The following is a 25,241-nucleotide window of genomic DNA, read 5'->3' as shown; positions in this document are numbered from 1 at the left end:
CAATGGCTTCTAAATTTCTATTTCTATTTCACACCCTTACAAACAGAAACAAATAATCTTTATTATTTTTAAATGGCTATAAGTTGCTTGATTTAGGAGAGTGAAATTCTATTGAAAATAAAATGTATAAATGATGATTTTGCATTTACAACTTAGAAGTGGATAATCAATAACTGTAATTTTCAAAATTTTATTTATCCATGAATTTTTTTCCCCAAATAAATCCTACATAGAACTCCAGTAAGGCCTCAAGCCTTGACTGTTCTGTATCATCTTATGCCTATTTCTCAGTGGCCTCTAAATTATCCCCTAAATCCCATGACTACAGGGAACATGGTGCTGGAAAAACACTGTTCAAGTTCAGTGTACTCATTTTATAGGTGAGGTAGTTCAAGGAGAGGCTACATCATGTCAACATAGTGGTATAGAGAGACTACTGGTCTGCAAATGAAAGTGGGTCAGAGTCCTAGCTTTGCTACTTTGGCTTTGGGACTTTGGACAACTCAATTAACTGCTATCAGGCCTCACTTTTATAATTCATAAATTAAAATTTTGGCTTGCATAATTTCTGAGGTCCATTAATGCTGAAAAATTATTTAACGCCAATAGGGAAATATAGGATGCAGTTATCCATACCTCTGTTTCAGTGTTCTTTTCATTGCATGGATGTAGGATTCTAGTTTATAGAAAAAGAAGAGAATGGATGCCATGTGTGAAACTTTTCTATATATCTCATAATAACATTCCTATACACCCAGAGTAGGTTGTGCACAACTTTTTGGTCTGTGGCACTATACCAGCTACAGGTGGATATGTCACAGGTTTCAATGGTGACTCAGTGTCTATACTTGATACTGAATGTTGATGATTAGGGATATCTGCCAGTCGTTGACTGTTCCAGTCGTTCCTGGAACATAGTTTCTTATCCCTAATCTTAGATAACCAAACTTTGATGAACACAAGTGAATAAAATACCAAGCTATGGACCTAGGGTGTGTTGATAATGCTGCAGAGGCGTCCCATGAATAGAAAACATAAATTCACCTCCAGAAAAGGCATCCAGTACTTATAAAATTTTGCACAAGATAAAGATTGGGTTTAATAACTAAGATTGATTCATTACCCTTTTTGTGGTATCCTCTTTTGCTCTGTATTCACAGAACTATAATATTTCTAATGGATGTTGCTGATTGTTTTATTTTTTTAATTGAGTCCCATTGGAGAAATTCTATAGAAGTATTGTAGAAACTCACAAACATAAACACATTTATTTTCTAACTTTTCTGCAAAAAAAAAGTCCTTTGGAGACACTTTCATGATATTATTTTAAAATACTCTATTTGCTAATATAATAATTTTCAATGTTATCCTTGGACTGATCCTTTTTGTTCTTATTCCTGGTGTTCTCTCCACAGAAAGTGACCATTAAAATTAATTGTTAAACCATTGAATTTTTTACTTCTGCTATTGTTTATGTACTATGGATATATATATATACATATAATATCCTATTTTCTGAATGTAAGTTAAATGAGAAGCAAAATGGCAATGCATTTTAATTAGAACTGCTTTACTTGGGCCACTCTTGGTCATAGGAAAGACAGGATTTAACATTATTATACTTTGGTAGCCTCAGAGCTTTGGTTAATTAATATATAGTTGTTCATATGTAGTGCTATATACTCACCTTAAAAGTTTAGCATAAAATTCACATCTTGGCTATCAAATACTTCCTGTTTCTTAAATGTCAGTCAGAGTATAATTAATACATATTCACTGTCATGACAAAAAAAATAAACGCTAAAGCCAACAAATTTCAGCTACTCGGCACCCCCCAGTTAACCTGGCATATTTGGACAGTAGATGAAGGGAAGGCCAAGATACAAGGTTTGATAAGGATGTGCTGTTTTAGTCCTTGCATATACTTGGCATCTGTTTTATTCTCAAACCTAATTGAGGATGAATTCTCAGATATAGAGAAATCCAAAATATTAGACAAGGCAAACATAGTTGGGTATACATATACTCGTGCTTTGTATTTTTTTCTTTTACTTTTTTGGTAGAAAATATATGTTCAGAGTTGATTAATTTATCATTTGTTTCACAGTAACTATTCCATACTAAAGAATGTCTGTTTACCTCATAAGATATTTCCAAATTGGATTCAGTATCTTTCTTTAGCTGAACTTACCTCAGTTGGACATTTCTGGTGAGACACAATTCTTACAGTCATCCTGATTCTTTTGTACTTCTCACATAAATTATATCAACCTCCTCACACTGTATTTCTTTCATAATTTACATCTAGCCACTACCTAGTTTGGCAAAGTAGATGAGCATTAGTCAAAAATATAGTGTGAATACTTCTCCAATATGTACTAGTAATCATAAGGCAGAGTTGAAATCATGCTATAACCCTACCGAATAACTTTCCATAGTTTACCACTCATTATCTACTGAATACAGGATTAATATCTTACCTGGGCATTTGGAAAGCATAATCTGCTGCCAGTCTGCATTTCTAGCCTAATTACCACTCCTCATTGCGCCCTACACTCTCTACACCACAGCCAAACTAAACTACTTACTGTGTCTCAAACGAGCCCCCCATTTTTGTACCATAATGTCTTTGCTCTGTGTTCTTTCATTCTGGAATTTTCTACTTCCCCTATCTTTCTCCCCAAATATTCACATACTCAGATTTAACTACCCTCAACCCTCAGGTTATACTTCATTCATAAGACCAGTCAAAAGTAATCTTTCTTTAATAGTATTTTATTTTGACTACTATTAAAGCAGTCATTACTCTATAATTTATGCATAAAATATGAATATGAATATAAAAATATTTTATATCCAATAAATCCTTAAGTAGTTACATAAAGGAATGAATAAGCAAACAAAAAGATTGTAAGTCATATGTGGGTAGGGTGCAGAATTGAGAAGAAAATATTTATTTGGGGTTTTTTTGGGGGGCTAGAATATATATTCTTAAATCTCAAGTCTATTAAACTTTGTTGATTAAAAATTTTTTTAATCAAGTTCACCTTACTGGGATTGTAGACTTGGGGTAGTAGAAAAAGCATGAGCTTTGTAACCAGGCCAACTTGTGTTTTTATGCTAGCTCTGCCAATCATTAGTTTTCTCACTTGGTCTGTGAGTCTGCTTTATCTGGATATATGGTATAATGGTGGTGGTGATTGTTGTTGTTTTGGGTATTGTTTGCACTGTCAGTCATTCTAGGAAGATGACATGCCTAGGAGGGAAAGAAATGTGACTGATTTTTAGATTTTTTTTTTTAAATACAGGAGGAGGAACGCCCTCCTCTCTTTGAAACCGGAAACGGGTTGCCCTACAAAACCTCAGTTGAGAGGACCAGAGAGCATTCCTAATGCTAAAGATGACCTTGTGTGGATAGGGCAGGAAGAGCCACAGATTTCTGGTAGAAGGAGCTGCATCAGAAGGACTGTTTTTAGAGCAGTCAGAATCCAGAGTATTAGTTATGAAATTCTTCAGGATGAAGTCATGATTTCATGAATGTCATCATTTCTAGAGGAAGATCTTGACATCAAGTTAAGGAGATCAAGTAGAAGAATTGAGGAGTAATTACAGAGAAGACATTAAAGTACACATTAATTACACATAAGTATATCAGTTAGTATGCTTTCACTTACAAGCAGTAGAAACCTGAACATAAATGAACTTCAACATAAAGAATATTTATTGGATTTTTAAAAATGAAGTATTATTCAAATCAAAGTTACACTGAGATACCACCTCAAACTGGTCAGAGTGGCTAAAATGAACAAATCAGGAAACTACAGATGCTGGTCAGGATTTGGAGAAATGGGAACCCTTTTGCACTGTTGGTAGGAATGCAAACTGGTGCAGCTGCTCTGGGAAACAGTGTCAAGGTTCCTAAAAAAATTAAAAATAGACCTACATATGACCAACCAAAAGCAATACTAGGAATTTACCCAAGGGATACAGGAGTACTGATACGTAGGGGCACATATATACCCCAATGTTTGTAGGTGCTTTCCACAATAGCCAAATCATGCAAAGAGCCTGAATGTCTATCAACTGATGAATGGATAAAGAAGATGTGGTTTAAATATTTAATGGAATAGTATTTCGCAATTAGAAAAAAATGAAATCATGCCATTTGCAGTAACGTGGATATACTAGAAGGTATTATGCTGAGTAAGTCACTCAGAGAAATACACATATCATATGTTTTCATTCATATGTGGATCTTGAGAAACTGAACAGAAGACCATGGGGGTAAGAGAAAGGGGAAAAAATAGTTACAAACAGAGAGGGAGGGAAGCAAACCCAAGAGACTATTAAATACAGAGAACAGTGTGGAGGTTCCTCAAAAAACTATCCATAGAACTCCCTTAGGACCCTGCAATAGCACTGTTAGGGATTTACCCAAGGGATACAGAAGTGCTGACGCATAGGAGCACATGTACCCCAATGTTCATAGCAGCAATGTCAACAATAGCCAAATCATGGAAAAAGACTAAATGTCCATCACCTGATGAGTGGATCAAGAAGATGTGGTATATATACACAATGGAGTACTACATGGCAATGAGAAAGAATGACATATGGCCATTTGTAGGAAAGTGGATGGACCTTGAGGGTGTCATGCTAAGCGAAATAAGTCAGGCAGAGAAGGACAGATACCATATGTTTGCACTCATACGTCTAACAGGAGACCAGGAGAAACCTAATGGAGGACCAGGGGGAGGGGAAGAGGGAAAGAGAGTTGGGGAGAGAGAGGGACGCAAAACCTGAGAGACTATTGAATACTGAAAATGAACTGAGAGTTGAAGAGGAAGGGGGAGGGGGGAAAAGAGGTGGTGGTGATGGAGGAGGGCACTTGTGGGGAAGAGCACTGGGTGTTGTATGGAAACCAATTTGACAATAAACCATTTAAAAAAAATAAACAACATACATTTTAAGAAAAAAAAAACAAAATAAATAAACATTTTTTAAATTTAAAATAAATAAATAAATAAATAAATACAGAGAACAAACTCAGGGTGGATGGGGATGGGGAAGAGGGAAAATGGGTGATGGTGATTAAGAGGGCACTTGTGTACATTACAGTTCCATGACTTATTTTATAATTGAAAGTTTATAACTCTTAATCCTGTTTGTACCTCTATTTCACCTACCGCCACCCCACAGATCTCTCCATTCTATGCGTTTCCTATATTTGTGAGTTTTTCTGTTTTGTTGTTTTTTTGTTTTCTAGATTCCATATATAAGTGAAACCATATGGCATTTATCTTTCTCTGTCTGACTTATTTCATTTAGCATAATACCCTGTAGGTCCATCGATGTTGTGACAGATGGCAGGAATTCATTCTTTTTATGACTGAGTAGTATTCCAGTACCTGTGTGTGTGTGTGTGTGTGTGTGTGTGTGTGTATCATCTTTTTTATCCATTCATCTATCAGCTTAAGTTCTTTATAATTCTTTTCATTCTGCATTTTTCCATGTGTCATGTTTCCATGCTCTGGCTTGCCAGTAGCAACCAGTTTATTGCTTTTTTCAGATCCAGAGAAATGATTGTTCTCTTGTGTATAATTAATTAATCAAGGTCCTGGCTATACTTTTATTGGATTACCTATGAAAACAGTTGTTATGCCAGTAGAACAACAAGGATCTGAATTCTTTAGATCTTTGTTATTTGAACCAATTACTTTGGCAAGGAAGATCAGATAATCCTTATTGACTTAGTATCTAAGTCTTAGACCAATCAAAGTCCAACCCAGAAGTGGGAGTAGATTAAGTCCCAAAAATCACATGACTATTAAATGATGAATAGAGGGAAGAATTGATAAGATATGGAAAGAAAACACAATGTTCTTTACAATGGGAGTGTTTGGAGTTCCAACAGCCAAGAAAATGCATGTTACACAAAAGGCTGTGATTCCTTTCCACAACTGGAATGGGAACATTGTGGTTGTCACTAGAGGAACAGCTTTACCCAACAAAGTCATGATTTCATGAATGTCATCATTTCTAGAGGAGGATCTTGACAGCAAGTTGAGGAGATCAAGTGGAAGAATTGAGGAGTCCTTACAGAGTACACATTAGATAATACCATGAGGACTTTCAGAAATAACATGGCACTTTGAGAGGAGTTTATCTCAGTCAGGTAGGAAGTTAAAGGCATATATTATAATAATGTATATATAAAAAAGAAGAGTGAATTTATGTAGTAAACATGTACATACATGTAAAGATCTCCTAAAAAAAAAAAGGCAAAGACTTTATGTAGCTATACATATATTTTTCTACCCACTTACAAACACTGCCTTACAAACACTGACACATATAATTACCTATTTATCTATGTATATGTGAGTATATATATTTAAGAGAAGGCAACTGATACCAAAGACATAGTCCAGAGAGCTAATATATGAAAAGAAATGATTCTAAAGGAAAAAAACAGCAAATGAAATATCATCAAAAATTTCAAAATTGAAGAGAGATCTATTTCTGTATTTAAATATATATATATATATACATATATATATGTCTGTTGATTATGTCAACAGTAATAAGGAGAGACAAAAACTAGGACATATCAAAGAAAAACTTATCAAGCAAGCATCATCCTAGAAGAATAAAGAGGAAAGGTTTGCAATAAAGGAAAATAAAATTAGGCTTCTCTCCAATTTTGCACCCATTTTTACCTCCAGTTGGCCAGTCTCTACTGAGATTTGTAATAATAAGAGTATGAATCCACACTCCTACACATAGGAAAATTTTAATCAATGTGCCAAGGAAAATAAAGATAAACAGAGCTCAGTTAGATACAACTTTCTTATATATAAAAAAAAATAACAACAAAAATCTCACTGCAAGATTGTCCAGCCAAAGAAGATATTAAATATTTCAATAATAAAGAAATTATACTATAAAAATGACTACTATTAAATACTGACCTGTTTTGGTGATGTCTAGATGGTTATTTTAAATATAGAAACAATAACATGTTTTACCTAAAAACAAAAAATACTCAAAGCATTTGATTAAAGAAGGACTTAGAGGAAGTTAAAAAAAATGACTCCCTTTTCATACTTTAGGATGACCAAATAGATATGTTTACCATTTATATTGAGAAAGAATGTAATTTTAATAGTTTTTTGAAAAATTCTTTTTTTATTTTTAAAGAGACAAAGCATTCAAGCAGAGAAGAAGGGCAGAGGGAGAGAGAGAGACAGAGAGAATCCAAAGTAGGTTCCATGCTCACCACAGAGCCTGACATGGGGCTCAATCCCATGACTGTGAGATCAGGAGATGAGCCAAAATCAGAAGTCCAATGGTTAACTGACTGAGCCACCTAAGAACCCCTAAATTTCTTTTTTGATTGCTTTATTGACCTATTGGTTGGTTAGTATCATGTTGTTTAGTCTCCATGTGTTTGTGATTTTTCATCTTTTTCTGGTGATTTATTTCAGTTTCATGGCTTTGTGGCTGGAAAAGATGTATGGTATAATTTCAGTCTTCTTAAATTTACTGATGCTTGTTTTGTGGCCTAACATGTGATATATGTTCCATATGCACTTGAAAAGAATGGGTATTCTGCTGTTTTGGGATGGAATGTTCTATATATATGTCTGTTAAGTCCATCTGGTCCAATGTGTCATTCAAAGACACTGTTTGCATGTTAATATTATGGCTGGATGATCTATCCATTGATGTGAGTGGGATGGTAAAGTCCCCCATTATTATTGTATTACCATCAATTTCTCTCTTTATGTCCATTAATATTTGCTTTATGAATTTAGGTGTTCCAGTATTGGGCGCATAGATATTTACAATTGTTCTATCTTCTTGTTGCATCAGTCGTCTATCATTATGCAATTCCCTTCTTTGTCTCTTGTTACAGCCTATTTTAAAGCCTATCTGGGGGGCACCTGGATGGCTCAGTCGGTTAAGCATCCAACTTTGGCTCAGGTCATGATCTCATGGTTTGTGGGTTTGAGCCTGGCATCGGACTCTGTGCTGACAGCTCAGAGCCTGGAGCCTGCTTTGGATTCTTTGTCTCCCTCTCTCTCTGCCCCTCCCCTGACCACACTGTCTCTTTCTGTCTCTCAAAAATAAATAAATGTTAAAAAAATTTTTTTATTAAAAAAAATAATAAGGCCTATTTGGTTTGATATAAGTAATGCTAACCCAGCTTTTTCTTATTAAGAATTTAAAAAATGTTTTTTTTTTATTTTGAGGGACATAGAGCATGAGTGGGGGAGGGACAGAGAGAGGGAAAGAGAGAATCCCAAGCATTTGTACAGTAAAGAAAACAATCAACAAAACTAAAAGACCAATGGAATGGGAGAGGATCTTTGGAAATTATATATCTGATAAAGGGTTAGTATCCAAAATGTATAAAGAACTTATATAACTCAATGCCTAAGAAATGAGTAATTAAAAATGGGCAAAAGACATGAATAGACATTTTTCCAAAGAAGACATGCAGATGGCCACCAGACACATGAAATGATGTTCATGTGCCATTATTTAAACAATACTGAGATGTATGAAGAAAATATTTTTAATTCCTCTCCACTGTCTTCACCAAAATAATGCACTTAAAATAATTAATATTAGCAGTTTGATGAAAATATCCTTCTTGCTCAAGAAAAGCTGTGCATATATGTAATGTGTATATAAGCATACAAAACTGATATATCTATCTGCATATATAGGACATATGAGTATATTTTCCTTTACAGTTTTTAATAGAGGGTTCATAATATATGCATGGCTCTTCTATTTGTTATGTATTATTTTCACTTTATATCATGACTATAATTCTAGGCCTAATATATCTAGAACAGTTTTTTCATAACTGCATTATATTCCACATTCAGTGTATTCTACAGTTCTTCCAACAGTTTTCTTATTGGTCATCAGTCAATGTTTACTCCTACGATGTTACAACAGACATCTTTGTATGTGTGAACATATATATATTTGTATGTGCGTATTATCTCCTTTGGGTTAATCCTTGAATTTCCTTTTTTCAAAGTTTATTTACTTGTTTTGAGAGAGAAAGAGCTTTACCAGGGGAGTGGCAAAGAGAGGGAGGGAGAGAATCCCAAGCAGGCTCCATGCTGTCAGTGAAGAGCTGGACATGGGGCTCAAACTCATGAACCATGAGATCATGATCTGAGTTGAAACAAGAGATGGACGCTTAGCCAACGGAGCCGCCCAGAGGCCTTTATCCTTGAAAGCTGTAGAATTGGTTACCCTAATTGAGATTTGCTGAAGAAAATGGCATATTCATTTTAAAAATGATTCACACTTTGACCAGCAAAGAAGAGAGCACATTTTGTCATATCTTTGCCAGCAAAAAATGTCATCAGCCTTTAACATTTTTACCAATTTTATATGTGAAAATCTGTGTCTCATTATAGGTTATGTTTGCATTTCTATTACTACTAGAAAATGAACATCATTTCATGTTGACAGTTTGGATTTCCTTTTATATGAATAGCCTACTCTTATCTGTTCATCGGTTGTTCATCTTTTAATAATCAATTTGTACATTTTATATAAGAAATACTTTAAAACTTTCTATGTTGTAATTCAGTTGTATATCCCATGTAATCCACATTTTTTGTATAATTAGTCTCAATTTCAGAGTTTAAAGTAATTCATATTTATTGTCGGATGTTATTCTCTCCTTATGCTCATTTTCATACATTTTATAATTTTGGTATATAAAAGATAAATCTTAAAAAGTATTTTCCAGGGGTGCCTGGGTGGCTCAGTCTCTTGAGCATCAGACTCTTGATTTTAGGTCAGGTCATGATCTCACAGTCAAGGGAACAAGCCGCCTATCAGGCTCCGCGCTTACGCCTACTTAAGATTCTCACTCTCTTTCCCTCTATCCCTGCTTGTGTGCTCTCTCTCTCTCACTCTAAAACAAAAAGAGAGAGAAATTTTTAAAAATGGAGAAAATTCAAAATGAAAACGCAATGGCCCAAAATCTTCAGGACACACTGAAAGCAGTTCTAAGAGGGAAATCTATAGTGATACAGGTACCACAAGAATAAAGAAAAATCTCAAAGAAACAGCCTAACCTTACACCTAAAAGAACTCAAAAAAAAGAACAAACAAAACCCAAGGTGAGGAGAATAAAGGAAATATAAAGAAATAGGTGACATAGAAACACAATGAAAGGAATAAAAGGAAAACAATCAACGAAACCAAGAGTTGGTTCTTTGAAAAGATAAACAAAATTGATAAACCCTTAGGCAGACTTATCAGGAAAAAAAGACACAGGACCCAAATATATAAAATCAGAAATGAGAGGAGAATTAATAAGTGATGCCACAGAAATACAAACAATTTAGAATACTATGAAAAATTATATGGGGCAGTTGGGTGTCTCAGTCTGTTAAGTGTCTGGCTTCGGCTCAGGTCATGATACTATGGTTTCTGAGTTCAAGCCCTGTATTGGGCTTTCTGCTATCAGCACAAAGCCTGCTCCATATCCTCTGTCCTCTGCTCTCTCTCTCTCTCTCTCTCTCTCTCTGCTCCTCCCCCTGCTTGCACTGGCTTTCTCCTTCTCTCTCAAAAATAAACATCAAAAATGTTTTAAAAATTATATGCCAACAAATTGGACCACCTAGAAGAAATGGATAAATTCCTAGAAACATACAGTCTTCCAAAACTGAACCAGGAAGAAATAGAAAATCTAAACAGACCAATTACAAGTAACTGAATGGAATTGGTAGTTAAAAAAAAAAAACTAACAAAAAATAAAAATCCAGCACTAGATGGATTCACAAGTGAATTATGCCAAACATTTAAAGAAGAATTAATACCTATTCTCAAACTAGTCCAAAAAAATAGAAAAGGAAGGAAAGCTTCCAAATTCATTGTATAAGGCCAACATTACCCTGATATCAAAACCAAAGACACCACAAACAAACAAAAACACTACAGGCCAGCATTCTTGATGAACATAGATGCAAAAATTCTCAACAAAACATTAGCAAGCCAGATACAATACATTAAGAAAGATTTTTCACCATGATCAAGTGGGATTTATTCTTGGAGATACATGAAAGGTTCAATATTTGCAAATATTTGCAAAATGAAATCAACATGATATATTACATCAAGAAAATGGAGACTAAAAAACATGATCATCTCAATAGATGCAGGAAAAGCATTTGACAAAATTCAATATCTATTCATGATAAAAACCCTCAATAAAGCGGGGTTAGAGGAACATGTCTCAACACAATAAGACTATATATGAAAAATGCCAAATCTGCCAAAATTTACTGAGAAAGAGACAACCTGAATAGGCCTATCAATATTAAAGCAATTCAATCAACTGCCAATAACCTTTCAAAACAGTAATACCAGACCCAGATAGAGTCACTGATGAATTCTATCAAACACTTAAGAAATCATAGCAGATAGTCTTTCAAAAAAGTGGTCCATTTTATCTAATTATAAAATTTGTAGATATAGACATTAATAGAATTCTCTTACTATCCTTGTAATGTTCATAAAATCTGTAGTGATGTCCTCTTTTTCATTTCTGATATTAATAATTTGGGTGGTTTTTCTTCTTAGTTAATCTGGCTAAAGGTTATTGATTTTATTGAACTCTTCAAAGAAGCAACTTTGGGTGTTATTGATTTTCTCTGTTGGTTTCTTATTTCCAATTTAATTGATTTCTACTCTTTTATAATTCTTCTCTTTTGCTTACTTTGAATTTAATTTTCTCATCTTTTTATAGTTTCCTAAGGTGGAAGCTTAGATTACCGGTTTTCTTAGATTTTTACTTAGAATATATATGTACTCAAAATCAACAGTGTTAAGGAATTGACTTAGTAAATATGCAACTTAGGTCATAAAAGCAAAAATGTATGAGTATGTCAGAAACTAGACTACTAGTTGGGGGTGTTCAGTGTGCTGTGGCATTAGCCAACCAATATGTTTCTACAGAATAGATAGGGTATTGATCAAACTAGGAAGTTAGTTAAATGTTGATCAGTTAAGAGAGCTTCTCTGACATATGTTCATGTGTGTGCATATGTACATACATTTGAATATATGCTTTACATAATATCTTCTACTTTTGTTGTTTTATTATAAGCACATTCCTTTGTTCACACACATTACCTCTAAACAAATATAATATCTGCTAAATATTTTTGTTCCATCATTAATATTATCATTTATTATCAATTTTTTATACTTTAGCTTGCTCCATTTATGTGGATAAATTTCATACAAGACTTAGCTAACTTGACTTTTAAGAAACATTTTAATGTTATTTATTTTTGAAAGCGAAAGAGAGACAAAGCATGAGTGGGGGAGGGGCAGAAAGAGGGGGAGACACAGAATCTGAAGCAAGTTCCAGGCTCTGAGCTGACAGCACAGAGCCTGACACAGGCCTTGAACCCACAAACTGTGAAATCATGATTTGAGCCACAGTCAAATGCTTAGCCAACTGAGCCACCAAGGCCTCATACTTACTTGACCTTTTAGTTGGCATTTTAGATAATAGACCATTACCTCTTTAAAACAATCTATTCTCCTGGTTTTCTTTCCAATTCTCTGACTTCTCTGTGTGTCTATTTGACACTTGTTCTCAGATCTCTGAATATCAATTCAAACTTCATCTGTTTAAAATCAAACACATGACTTATTTACTCCACTTTTTCTACTATTCCCTTTCTCAGTAAATGTCAACACAGTACCAGAAAACCCAGCAATCATCCTTGGTATGCCAATCTCCCTTAACTTTACTTTTTAAATCATGTCATTGGCTTCCTAAAGATTCACCTATCTCTACATTCTCTCCCACCACCAGGTCCCATAAACCCTGATCTCAAGCACAGACCATGCAGTCGCTTCCTAAAGATTCATGCATATACCTTCTTGAATTCTTCTGTTCATCAGACTACTATTAATAAAGTCTCTGAAAAAGGTATTTAGCCATTAACTATTGCTTTTAGGATCAAGACAATGCTCTTTAACATGTTTTTAGATCCTGCTTGTCTCTTCCAGCCCTTCTGTTTTCAGGCAGAACACCCGCTTTCCCTTACTCTTCTTTTCCAGAAGCATATCTGTCATTGTCCCCTCCCATTTAAATACAGCCATGAATGTTGTTTTCTACATCACAGCCTCCTCTATTTCCTCTTTCTTTAGGTCACTCATGATTCAGATCTCAGTTAAAGTGTTTATTTCTCAGGAAAGTCTTTACTGGTTTCCTAAGTAAAATTCTTCTTGTATAGGTTTTCATGGCTGCATATGCCTTTTATTCATAACTGATCATGTTTGGATTTGATTGTGGTTATTGGGTTAATGTCTGTCTATGCTACCAGACAGTAAACCTCCTGAAGGTAGGAACCATATATAATTTTGATCACAGTTCTGTCTCTAGTACTGTAAAGCAAATGGTAGATGCTCAACAAGTATTTGACTGAAGAATAAATGAATGACATTTTATTTCCACTAAGAATTAACTACCAACTCATACTATAATCTGCTAAGCTACCTGACAAATGGTAAATTTGTACTAATTAAATTTGTACTAATTAAAAAAGTAGGATTCCAAAAGCAATATACACCTTTTCAAATTTCATACAGATAACAGATTTCACCAAAAATGTCTTACTTTTAAAAGGTCCTCCAAATTAATCTTTATATGAGACAACGCTTCAGACCATGGATAGGTTGTGATAGTGATGATCAGAAATAAAGGTTATTTCTGTAAGCAACAAGTTCATTTTCAGAGAATGACAAGGTATGAGTCTGAATTTTTATTTTCTGTATCAAAACCCCAATCCTTAGTATCAGCCCTGTCCTACAAAATGAATAGGAAGATAAAAAAGAAATAGCAATCAATTATGTAGCTGATGACCAGAATCATTTATCAGCAATAGACATTAGTTCATTTATAATACCTGTGACCATGAAGATTCCCTGTGACAGTAATTAGCAGCTCACTTATAACCAATGAAGAAGATGGGAGTGGCAGTGTGTGACTTCTGACTAGGTCATAAAAGACATTTTTGTAGCCTCCTTCTTGCTCTCTGTTGAACTGCATGCTTGTAAGGAAGCCAGCTGCCATGTTGGTAAGGACACTCACAGTTATGGAGAGGCCCGTGTGATGAGAAGTTGGGGCTTCCTGCTAATAGCTATGTGAATAAGGTCTCTTGAAAGTGGATCCTTTAGACCTAGCCAAGCCTCATGTGACTACAGATAAGGCCAACGTCTTGACTGTAGGTCTATGGAAGATGTAGAGTCAGAAACACCCAGTTAAGCTCCTTCAAAATTTCTGACCCACAGAAACTATACAGTAATAAATGTTTCTTGTTTTAAGCTACTAAGTTTTGTGATCATTTATTAGGCAGTCATAGCTAATGAACAAGCTGCTACCAGAAAGAGGTTTATTCTCCTCATGTTGAAAGACATTGGTGCAAGTAACCAAACTCAGTTGTGCATATACCATCTGCTCTTGTCCCATCTGTAAATGTCCACTATCCAAAGCACAGTATTTTGGTCAAACTCAACATCAATGGGCAGAGAAGTTATTCTCTACAAGAGTCTATGACCACTTGATGATATCAGGTTCAAATCTTTAGAAATTTATAGGGAAGAGGAGACTTTGCAGATGTGATTAAGAATTTTGACATAATTAGATTATTTTGGATTACCCAGTTGGACCCCAACTGCCATCACAGGTGTCTTTATAAGATAAAGGTAGTAGTGGGAATGCAAACTGGTACAGTCAATCTGGAAAACAGTTGGAAGTTTCTTCAAAAAGTTAAAAATAGAACTACCCTACAATTCAGCAATTGCAGTACTAGTCATTTACCCAAGGAATACAAAAATACTAATTCAAAGGGATACATAAACCCTGATGTTTATTGCAGCATTATCAACAATAGCCAAATTTTGGAAAGAGCCCAGATGTCCATCAACTGATGAATGGATAAATAAGAAGTGGTATATATACCACACACACACACACACACACACACACACACACACACATATAATGGAATATTTCTCAGTCATCAAAAAGAAGGAAATCTTGCCATTTGCAATAATGTGGATGGAGCTAGACAGTGTTATGCTAAGCAAAATAAATCAGAGAAAGACAAATACCATATGATTTCACTCATATGTGGAATTTAAGAAATTAAACAAATGAACATTGTGGGGGGGAAAGAAAGGCAAACCAAGAAAGAGACACATAACTATAGAGAACAAATTGATGGTTACCAGAGGGAATGTGGGTGGGGAGATGATTAAATAGGTGATAGGGATTAAGGAGTAGCCTTGTGATGAGCACTGGGTATTGTATATAAGAGTTGAATCACTAAATTCTACCCTGAAACTAATATTATACAGTATGTTAACTAACTGGAATTTAAATAAAAACTTAGAAGAAAAAGGAGATTTAACAAACATACAGAAAAGAAGCTGATGAAGTTGCAGGCAGAGACTAGAGCCATGTGGCCACAAGCTAAAGAATGCCAAAGCAAGCTGGCAGCCAACAGAAGAAAGAAGAGGCAAACAACGGATTCTCTCCTAGAGTCTCCAGCTGATACCTTCCTTTTGGACTGCTGACTCCAGAACTGACTGTGACAGAATAAATTTCTGTTTTTTTTGAGCAACCAACTTTTTTTGTAATTTTCCACAGTATCCCTAAGAAACTAATACATCCTCTGATGGGGTGAGGAAGTGTTGAATATTGGCTGAAATATCATCTAATTTACTTTAGCATCCCCTCGAAAGATAACCAGAAAATAAAAAGACTATGCATTGATACTACCAAAATAAATGAATAAATGAACACATAAATAAGCAAATGAATACATAGAGGAGAAAAATGAATTCATATCAAAGATGAATTATCCATGAAAGCAGTAGAAAATGTCAAAAGTTTTCATAACACAGTAAGAAAACAAAGTATAAAAATCTAAAAATAATATAATGTAACAAAAGAAAAAATAAAGAAAATTAAGGTGAGCTCTTTAGGTTTAGGGGAAAAATTGAGGATAGATGGAAACCAGAAAGAAGTGCTGTGTTAGAACAGGCATATGGAAGACATGGGGGAGAAAACCACAAAAAGTGAGATTTTTAAAAATCAAAGATAAATATATAAAAGGTGAAATAGAAAATTCATTTTATATACATTTAGTGTTTCTGAAGAAGCTACTGTTACAAATATAATAGAAAAATTCAAAGAAGAAAATTATACTGAAATGAAAAACATGTAATTGAAAAGATACTATATATTTTTGGAACAATCTATATAACATGTTTCATACTGGAAAATATTGCAGTTCAAAGTCAATGTGATCTTGGCTTTTCTTTTTTGATTTTACCTATTCATAATAAATATGAAGACGTATTCAAATAGGTCATGATGCCTATAAGAAATTATTATTAATAAAGTAAATCAAGTAAAGTAACTCAAGAGATGGGTATCCAAGGTTCTCTTCAACTCTGTGACTCTATCGACCTTAGTTACTATACATGTAAGTGGTTAAATGAATGTTCAGACACTAATTCCTGCAGATAAAGCAGATAGTATATACAGCTAACGACAGGATATACCAGAGACCATTTATGCTTTTCACAGGTGACTAGAGTAATGCATACTTTTCTGAGAGAAGCCCATTACTCCATTTCTCCTGTTTCTTTGGTGAGAACTTAGAGGCTAGGATTACTTGAAGTCTTTCTAGAAGCTCTCATAGCATGGAATTGCTAGTTTACTTGGCAGAGAGAGTCCAATCCTGTGCATACAAGAATCTGAATCCTTAGGAATTTAGTTAATACCTCAACTAAATTCTTGATTCAAGTAATCACCACCTTTTAATACTATACTCCTTAGAAATGAAAAATGAACATGCATATCTGCCTTCATACCCCATTACAATACATACACGTTCAATACCATTGTTTCTCAGGAAAGTTCTATCTCGGCATGGCAAATTGGATTGTTAGAAGGCTGTGTAGAATAATTTTCAATTTCACTGTGCCAAGAGGCTTTCTCTTATTCTATGTAAAATCTTTTTGATGCTGTTTTATAGTGGCAGGAAAACCTCTTAAATCCATCTCAACTTCATGATTTCAAAATTTATAGTATTTTGTCTACATAGCATAACTTCTGAAATAGGTACTTTTATTTCCCCAAATGAACCAGATTCTCTCAACGACTTCTGGGATTAAATTATGGAGTCTGGGCGAAGCTCTAAATATGTGAGGGTTTGTATATATATTTGTTTATTCTTCAACTACAGAAAACTATTCTTTATGCCTAGTCAGCTGAACCAGGCTAAAGTTACTTTCCTTAAAGTGCATATATTAAGACAAAGTATTATAACGTTGTTTTAAAAATTGCTACATATTAGAAAAGTCCCCAATTTAACCATACTGTTATATAATTACTTTCTACAGGACACCATGATAAAAAATCGTACCAATTGCCCGAATAATGAACCTAACGTTTTAAAAAAACATGCATGTGATGATAATAAGGTAATAATAATTACTTGGAATTTATATGTCATTCAAGCTTGACTTTATAGAGGCTTATATTATTTGTATGTCTGTTAGAGATAATTACATTGATTATATTCATGGCACATTCTTTTGGTCTTAACTAGACTGTTCCCATTGACCTATTAAATTATACTGTGGTCTTCTTTTATACTTTATTTTACAAAAACCCCTAGGCTTATTTGGTAAATATTTTTTTCTATTTTAGCACCTCAATTTTCACTTTGAAACTGCTAGAAGAGCTGCTGAATTCAAAGACACACATATCCCTTATTTCTGAAATTCTTCTGTGGCAAAATATTTGTTAGAGTGATTGCTTGCACATACATAAACATAAGTCATGAGCATAATTTACTTTTAGGACTTTGAAATGTTTTCCTTCAATATTTGCTTATCTTCAAACAAGTACTACCTCTGGTTGGTGGAATATTACAACTTACAAACCTTACAACAAAAGTCCGTCATTTCCTTCTACAGAAATTAGTATGATATTCAATAGTCTTTTTTAAGCTCACAGTAGCTGAGTTAACCTCATAGTATCTCAGAGTATATTAATAAGTTTTTTTATTTTAATTTCTTACTTTAAATATTTGAAAGACTTGTTTGAGGTGAATATGGGCCTTTATTTTCTTATTGCCAGCTATTTATCCATAGCTCAAAAGGTACAACAATAATAAGAGAAACCACATACCTTTCTTTATTGTTGTCTCCAGAAGCCCTCTCCTTTGGTTATCTTGTTTAAAATTGAATAATCCTATTATATGTTCTCTCATAAGTGATAAGATCTTAAATGTATATTATAAAGAAAGGAGACTTTAAAAAGTCAAATAATCATGACACCAAATTCTAGGTACTTCCGACTGTCACTTAGAAGCTCAACAGTTTTGGTCTAGTTGTCAGTCATGTGATTAACTGGAATAGAAATCTGGGGTGGAGGCGGGGCATTATTTGGCAGTACTACTCTGGCTTTAGGCTCCTTACTAAAGCTTGTCATTTCTTAATATTTTATTTGAACCACAACTCTTTTGATTTTTTTTTCTGTAATAGGAAGCTGCGTTTTTATATCGTGCTGCTCACAAGTTGAAGCACTTTGTCAAAGCGAATAACAGTGAGGATTTCAATCTCCACTTATCAAGAGTTTCACAGGGCACATTACATTTGTTGAACTGTACCCCCAAGGTAAGCTGTTTACTTTGACAAAAATATAAACTAGTCTTCTGATAGGATACTATAATTCTCTTATGAACATATCTATTATCTTAGAATTCTAAGTGCTTATTATTACCTGAAGTTTAAGTACATTTACTCAACTCTAGTTAAGGAAAATCTTACCTATTCTTAGCTGGGGCAAATAGTTTATGAAAAAGGAGTAAAAATAAATGAGTGCATACTTAATTGCTATAATAACTTTCAAAGAGGTTAATGTGAAAATTTTTTCCTCTAAAACACATTAATAGTTTTAATCCATATATGTACACATTTATAAGGACTCATAGCCAATAAAAGAGGTCATCAGATGTATTTAACAAATATTTTTACATGTTAAAATAACTTTAATTTTAAAAATAATTTTGATAGGTGTATAGGGCTAATTTTTCCCTATTTTTCTGCTAGTGGTTATGAAATACAAACAGCAAAACAAAATTTGGAAGACACTATCTTGATATTAGGCAACCGTTTCTTCATCTGTAAAGTGGAGAAAAATATAGTATCTGTTATAGGATGGTGAAAGGATTAAGTGGAATAATTCATGTAAAATGCTTAGTACTAAAAAGGTTTCAAAAAATAATGTTATTACCATTGTCCCCATTTTCAGAAATTTTACCAGCTGTCACACAAAGCCAAAAAGTTTCTTATGATTTTCTGCAAAGAAATGTTTAACATTTTAATGATAGAAAAAGGGTCGTGTGCATTTCTATTTTTGAATACCAGTGGTTGCCCACACAAGGTAAAATGGTAAAATTGCCTTTGAGCCCTATTGACAGTGATGAAAATAAGAATGATAGAATTTGAACTTCATTTATCATTACATTGTCTACCTGATGTAAGCCAGACTCCTTTTGGTGTCCTGGATTTACCAAGCGTAACTCTCGTTTTGTCCCCTTACTTATGTTAGTCTTTTATGTGGGATTTCTATGGTTCTTTCTTCTATAGCTTTAAAATCTCCTGTTTTATGCATCTTTCAAGGTCAAGCTTAAGTCTCATGAAGGCCTATACTCCAGGCTACCACCTCTTAATCCTTATGCAGAGTGATTTCAAAGCGCTGTCTAATGTAGGAGAGGCAGATAGGCATCTTATTGCTTAGACATCCAGTTGCTTAATAGTGACTGTTGTTGGAAACATTGAGTATAGAGGCTCAAATCAGGGCAGAACTGAAAAGTCTACAGACAAAACTAGTGATATCAACTCGGCTTAGGAAGCCATAAAAGTTAGAGGTATGCTATATATTTGCAATTTCTTCTCTCATGGGTTGAGTGCCACATGGAATACCATGTTCCAAAATCAATGAATTATAGAGGAAAATACACGAATAGTTTAAATCTTGAAATTAAATAAAATTATGTTACAAAGTTAACTAACCTGATACAACCTATCTTTTTCTTGAAATTATAAGGCAAAATGTTAAATTTGAATTTAGCTGTGGTGAATTTCCTTCATGAGTCAGGCATGTTATAAGCTTTTATTATTATTTAATTCATTTTTGCTTCTGATGGGGAAGGCTTATTAAAATTTATGGTCAGGATTTAATACATTAATGCTAACTTTGTTTTTATGGTGATTAAATTCTACTTTTGTCTGAGTTAGTATACCTTTCTATATTAGTTTTTCATATCTCACAGGCATTAACGGAGTGCTAGATATGGGAATGTCATGGGAATTCAACTTTTAGAGTAGATCCCCTGTGGAGTTGTGATGTAGGTAAAAGACATTTCAAAATAGCTACCAAGGGTGAGGAGGTCTTAGAAAGGAGTCACAAATAACAATGAAATAATTAGTTTGTGGTTCATGGTGGTGGAGCTTGATCAGGGTCAGCAAAGAAGGGGCTTGAAAGTAGGATTTTTTTTTGTCCTTTACTCTGACACACATTCTCCAGATATGTTATTTTTAACATCACTTATTTAGTGTTAAGGGAGTACAAGGCACTGCTCTAAGTATTCTTAGAGGTATATTACCTCATACTTCACAAAAATCCTGCAAGTATATACCATTAAGAAACTACAACACAGAAAAGGGTAGAAACGTTTTCAAGGTCACAGATTGGTATGATGTACATCTGGGGTTAAATTTAGGTGGTTGTTTTGACTCTATGATCTCTCACTCCACCACACTGGCTCAAATGTAGACAGACTTTACTGCCAAATTCTGTGAATTAATTGAGAAATAGACACAGAAGGCAGATATGAATTAATAGCAGAGCTTTACTGCTAGAGAAGCTGGATCGAAGAACACAGCTTAGACCTGAAGTCAAAGTGAGGACTCTGAACACTTCCCCAGCAGTCTGGACCTGCATGCAGCCAGCCTCAGGCAGAGAAGCAGGAGTCCCAAAGGCCCTCCAGTTGGAGAGAGAACTTGAACGGACGAGTGCAAAGAGAAAGCCTAGCCCTGTGCATTGTGGCTCTGTGCATTGTGGCATTATTTGTTAGAGCTTACCCCTCAATAAAGCACACCTCATTCTTTGATAGGGCAATGCCTTCAGAATTGATATTCCTAGCAAGCCAAGTAGGAATCCTATCATTTAGTGAACACTATGCATTTAGCCCTCTCTATAACCTTAGGAGAGGTGATAGTATTGCTATGATAGAGATGAGGACACTGAACTTCAAAATAATTAATTTTCCCAGGGACATACAGCAGTAAAAGAACAAATTGGGATTCAAATCCATGTCTGTCTGAATATCTTGCTCTGACCCCACACCTAAAGAACCTCTTTGCCTTTTTCAGACTCCCATTTTAAGCGTCAATGTAGTGACTGAGTTCAGATTATACTCAACATAACAGTAGGAAGAGAATGCATTCTGGATAGACTGGAAAGGGCATCTGTCATTCAGGTTGAATATGTGCATAAGGGGAAGGGAAGTAGGTGTGGGGTGGGAGCTATCTTACCCTTGAGATTGCTGTATGCCCCGAACACAAGGCAGACTCTCCACACAAACCTCTTTCCACTGGCTCAATGGTAACCACCGTGGGAAGTGATTACTGCCTTGCCAGGTTGTTCATTCAAGTGTAATTTCTATCCCCCATGATCTGTAACAGTAGTGAAGTCTCTGGAGTCAGACTCTTTGGATTCAAATCTCAACTGTACTATTGACTGATGGCGTGAGCTTTAAAAAGGTACTTAACTTCTTTGAATCTCTGTTTCCTTGGATCTGCATTAAGACTAATAGAAGCAGCTACCTCTGTTATCTGAGAATTAACTCTGATTATATAACATGCTTTAAAAAGTGTTTGCCACATAAACTTCAGTGAGCAATACAGGGCCACCAGTGGAGACTGGAGCCACTTAAGCCAAACCCTGCCCCCTTTATCCTGAAGCATCTTTATTAAGACAGGTCTGACTGTGAGCAAGCACAGCAGGTCTCTTCCCCAGAGGACCAACACAGACACCCCGCATGCACCAGGTCATCAAGTACTCCAAAGTGGCAGCTTTGGTTCTGGTGAAAATAGGACCAGGATTTTTTTTTTTTTAAATAAGGCATATAGTTTTTGTTTGTTTGTGTTTTCTTCCTTTTCTCTTTTTTTTTTTTTTTTTGATCAGGTCTTCCTTCCTTTCTTCCTTCCTTCCTTCTTTCCTTCCTCCCTCCCTCTCTCCCTCCCTTCCTTCTTTCCTTTCTTCCTTCTTTCCTTCCTCTCTCATTGGAATTAGGCATATAGTTTTTTGGTTGCTTATTTGTTTGTTTTTGTTCCTTTTCTTTTCTCTTTTTTTGGGGGGAGTAGGTTTTTTTTTTTAATCAGGCTTATTTTAACAAACAAATCAAACACACCTAGTTATAAAGACCCAAACACTTTCCACTGCAAACAAGAAGGAGCTCTGTGGAGGACTGTGGGGGAAGAGGAGCCAAATCATAACAGTAGAAACTGCACACAGCATACACCAGAAACACTTCCTAAAGCATCAGGCCCTGGACAGTGTATGAGCCTCTCCTAGCCTTTCCTAATACAGCATTACTCTTAGGAGCAGGAAACACAACAAGTTTTCATAACATGGAAAAGACAGAAACCTAGACAAATGACAAGATGGAGGAATTTTCCCCAAAAGAAAGATTAAGAAGTAATCACAGCCAGGGATTTGCTCAAAACAGATAAGCAATATATCTGAACAACAATATTGAACAACAGTCATAAGAATACTAACAGAGCATGAAAAAAGCATAGAGGATACCAGAGAAACCCTTGCTGCCAAGATAAAAGACCTAAACACTAGTTAGGCTGAAGTAAAAAATGTTTTCACTGAAATGCAAAACCAACTGAATGTAATCACAATGGGATAGAAGAATCAAAGGAATTAATAGGTGACAGAAGATAAAATTATGGAAAATAATGAAGCTGAAAAGATGAGGGGAAAAAACTATTAGCTTACAAATATAGACTTAGGGAACTCCATGATCCCATAAAGCACAATAATATCCATATCATAGGAGTCCAAGAAGAGCAGAGGGTAAAGGGCAGGTTTATGGGAACAAATTATAGCCGAGAGCTTCCATAATCTGGGGAAGGAAACAGGCATTCAAGTTCAAGTGGCACAGAGAACTCCCCTCCAAATCAACAAAAACAGGTCAACACCAAGACATAGCATAGTGAAACTCACAAAATACAAAGGTAAAGAGAAAATTCTGAAAGTAACTAGGGAGAAAAGGTCCTTAACCTACAAAGGTAGACACATAAAGTTAGCAGCACACATATCTGCAGAAACTTGGCAGGCCAGAAGGGAGTGGCATGATATAGTCATCATGCTAAATGGGAAAAATATGCAGCCAAAATCTCATTATCGGGCAAGGCTGTCATTCAGAAAAGAAGGAGAAATAAAGAGTTTCCAAGACAGGCAAAACTAAAGGAGTTTGTAAACACTAAACCATGTCTGCAAGGATTATTAAAGGGGGGGGGGGGCCTATGAGCGGGAAAGAGAGACCAAAAGCAGCAAAAGCTAGAGAGGAAAAGAGACAATCTATAGGAACAGTGACTTTACATGTAATACCATGGCACTAAATTTATATCTAGCAATAATTATTCTAAATGTAAATGGACTGATTGCTCCAATCAAAAGACATAGTGTATCAGAATGGATATGAATAAATAAATAAGATCCCTTGATATGCTGCTTACAAAAGAGTGATTTTAGTGGAAAGATACCTCCAGACTGAGAGTGAGGGTATGGAAAACCATTTATCTTGCTAATGGACATTAAAAGAAAGCTGGAGTAGCCATACTTATATCAGACAAACTAGATTTTATTATTTCATTTTTAAATATTTCATTTTTTAAAGTTTATTTATTTATTTTGAGAGAAACAGACAGCGTGAGTGGAGAGGAGCACAGGGAGGGATAGGGAGAATCCCAAGCAGGCTCCACACTGTCAGCGCAGAGTCCCAGGCAGGGCTTGAAATCATGAAAACATGAGATCATGACCTAAGCTGAAACTAAGAATGGGACACTTAACTGATTGAGCCACCCAAGTGCCCCAAGACAAATTGGATTTTAAGCCAAAGACTGAAATGAGACAAAGAAGGGCACTCTTTCATAATAAAGGGCTCTCTCCATCAAAAATATCTAACAATTGAAATACTTATGCCCCCCATTTGAAACACCTAAATATATAAATCAATTCATAACAATCTTAAACTCATTGATAATAATACAATAATAGTAGGGAACTTTAATACCCCACTTACAGCAATGGACAGATCATTTAAGCAGATCAACAAGGAAACAATGGTTTGAATGATACACTGGACCAAATTGACTTAACAGATATATTCAGAACATTTCATCCAAAAGCAGCAGAATACACATTCTTTTCAAGTACACATGGAACATTCTTCAGAAGATATCACATACTGGGTCACAAATCAGGCCTCAAGCAGTACAAAAAAAAATTGAAATCATACCATTCATATTTAAAGACCACAAAAACCGGAGGGAGCCAAGATGGCGGAGAGGAAGGGAGCTCTGTAAACTCCGTCTGCCCCATCGATCAAACTGAGAAGGATATTACTCTCATCTGCAAAAGCGGAAGGAGAAAATACGGACTCCAGAAAGAATAGAACCTCAAGGATACCTGAGTGAGTGCAAACTGTTGAGATTTGAAAATGGGCCAGCCTGGGAAGGACAGGGGAGGCAGGATCCCCAGCCCAACGCGGGGCAAGTGCGCGCAGAGCCCGAGAGACAGGGAAGAGACAGAGAGTCTGAACAGGCTCATAGTACAGTCTCTGGGGAAGAGGTACTGTCTCTGGGGAAGAGGTAAAGAACATTTGGCCGCGCTTGGAGAGAGGGACCCACTCCATAGATAACTGCTGGGGAGCCAGAATCCCGAATCCGGGTGGTGCAAAAGAAGTTAACAGCTTTCAGCCCTAAGCCATCTCGGCGGCGGGGAAGCAGCAGAAGCAGTGCAGCGGCAGCAGCTGCAGCGGCGGAGGCGGCGCGGTGAGAAGCGACCACAGAAGCGGCCC

The 25,241-nt window shown here is 35.4% G+C and overlaps 1 protein-coding gene across 3 annotated transcripts in view; it reads left to right on the top strand.

The window, feature by feature from the left end:
* IL7 (interleukin 7) overlaps window positions 1-25,241 on the top strand; it is a 55,845-nt gene that overhangs the window by 24,086 nt on the left and 6,518 nt on the right. For 2 of the 3 annotated variants that reach the window (XM_029923660.1, XM_029923662.1), the window contains exons 3-4: window positions 17,476-17,556; window positions 18,625-18,756. In XM_029923660.1, the coding sequence (XP_029779520.1) occupies window positions 17,476-17,556; window positions 18,625-18,756 (213 nt within the window). The remainder of the gene's footprint in view (window positions 1-17,475; window positions 17,557-18,624; window positions 18,757-25,241) is intronic. The other variant, XM_029923661.1, reaches the window with a different exon arrangement.

Source organism: Suricata suricatta, chromosome 15, assembly GCF_006229205.1.
Source record: "Suricata suricatta isolate VVHF042 chromosome 15, meerkat_22Aug2017_6uvM2_HiC, whole genome shotgun sequence".
In the NCBI taxonomy this organism is placed as follows: Eukaryota; Metazoa; Chordata; class Mammalia; order Carnivora; family Herpestidae; genus Suricata; species Suricata suricatta.
The sequence above is the reverse complement of the archived record's forward strand: the minus strand, read 5'-3'. Positions and strand labels throughout refer to the sequence as shown.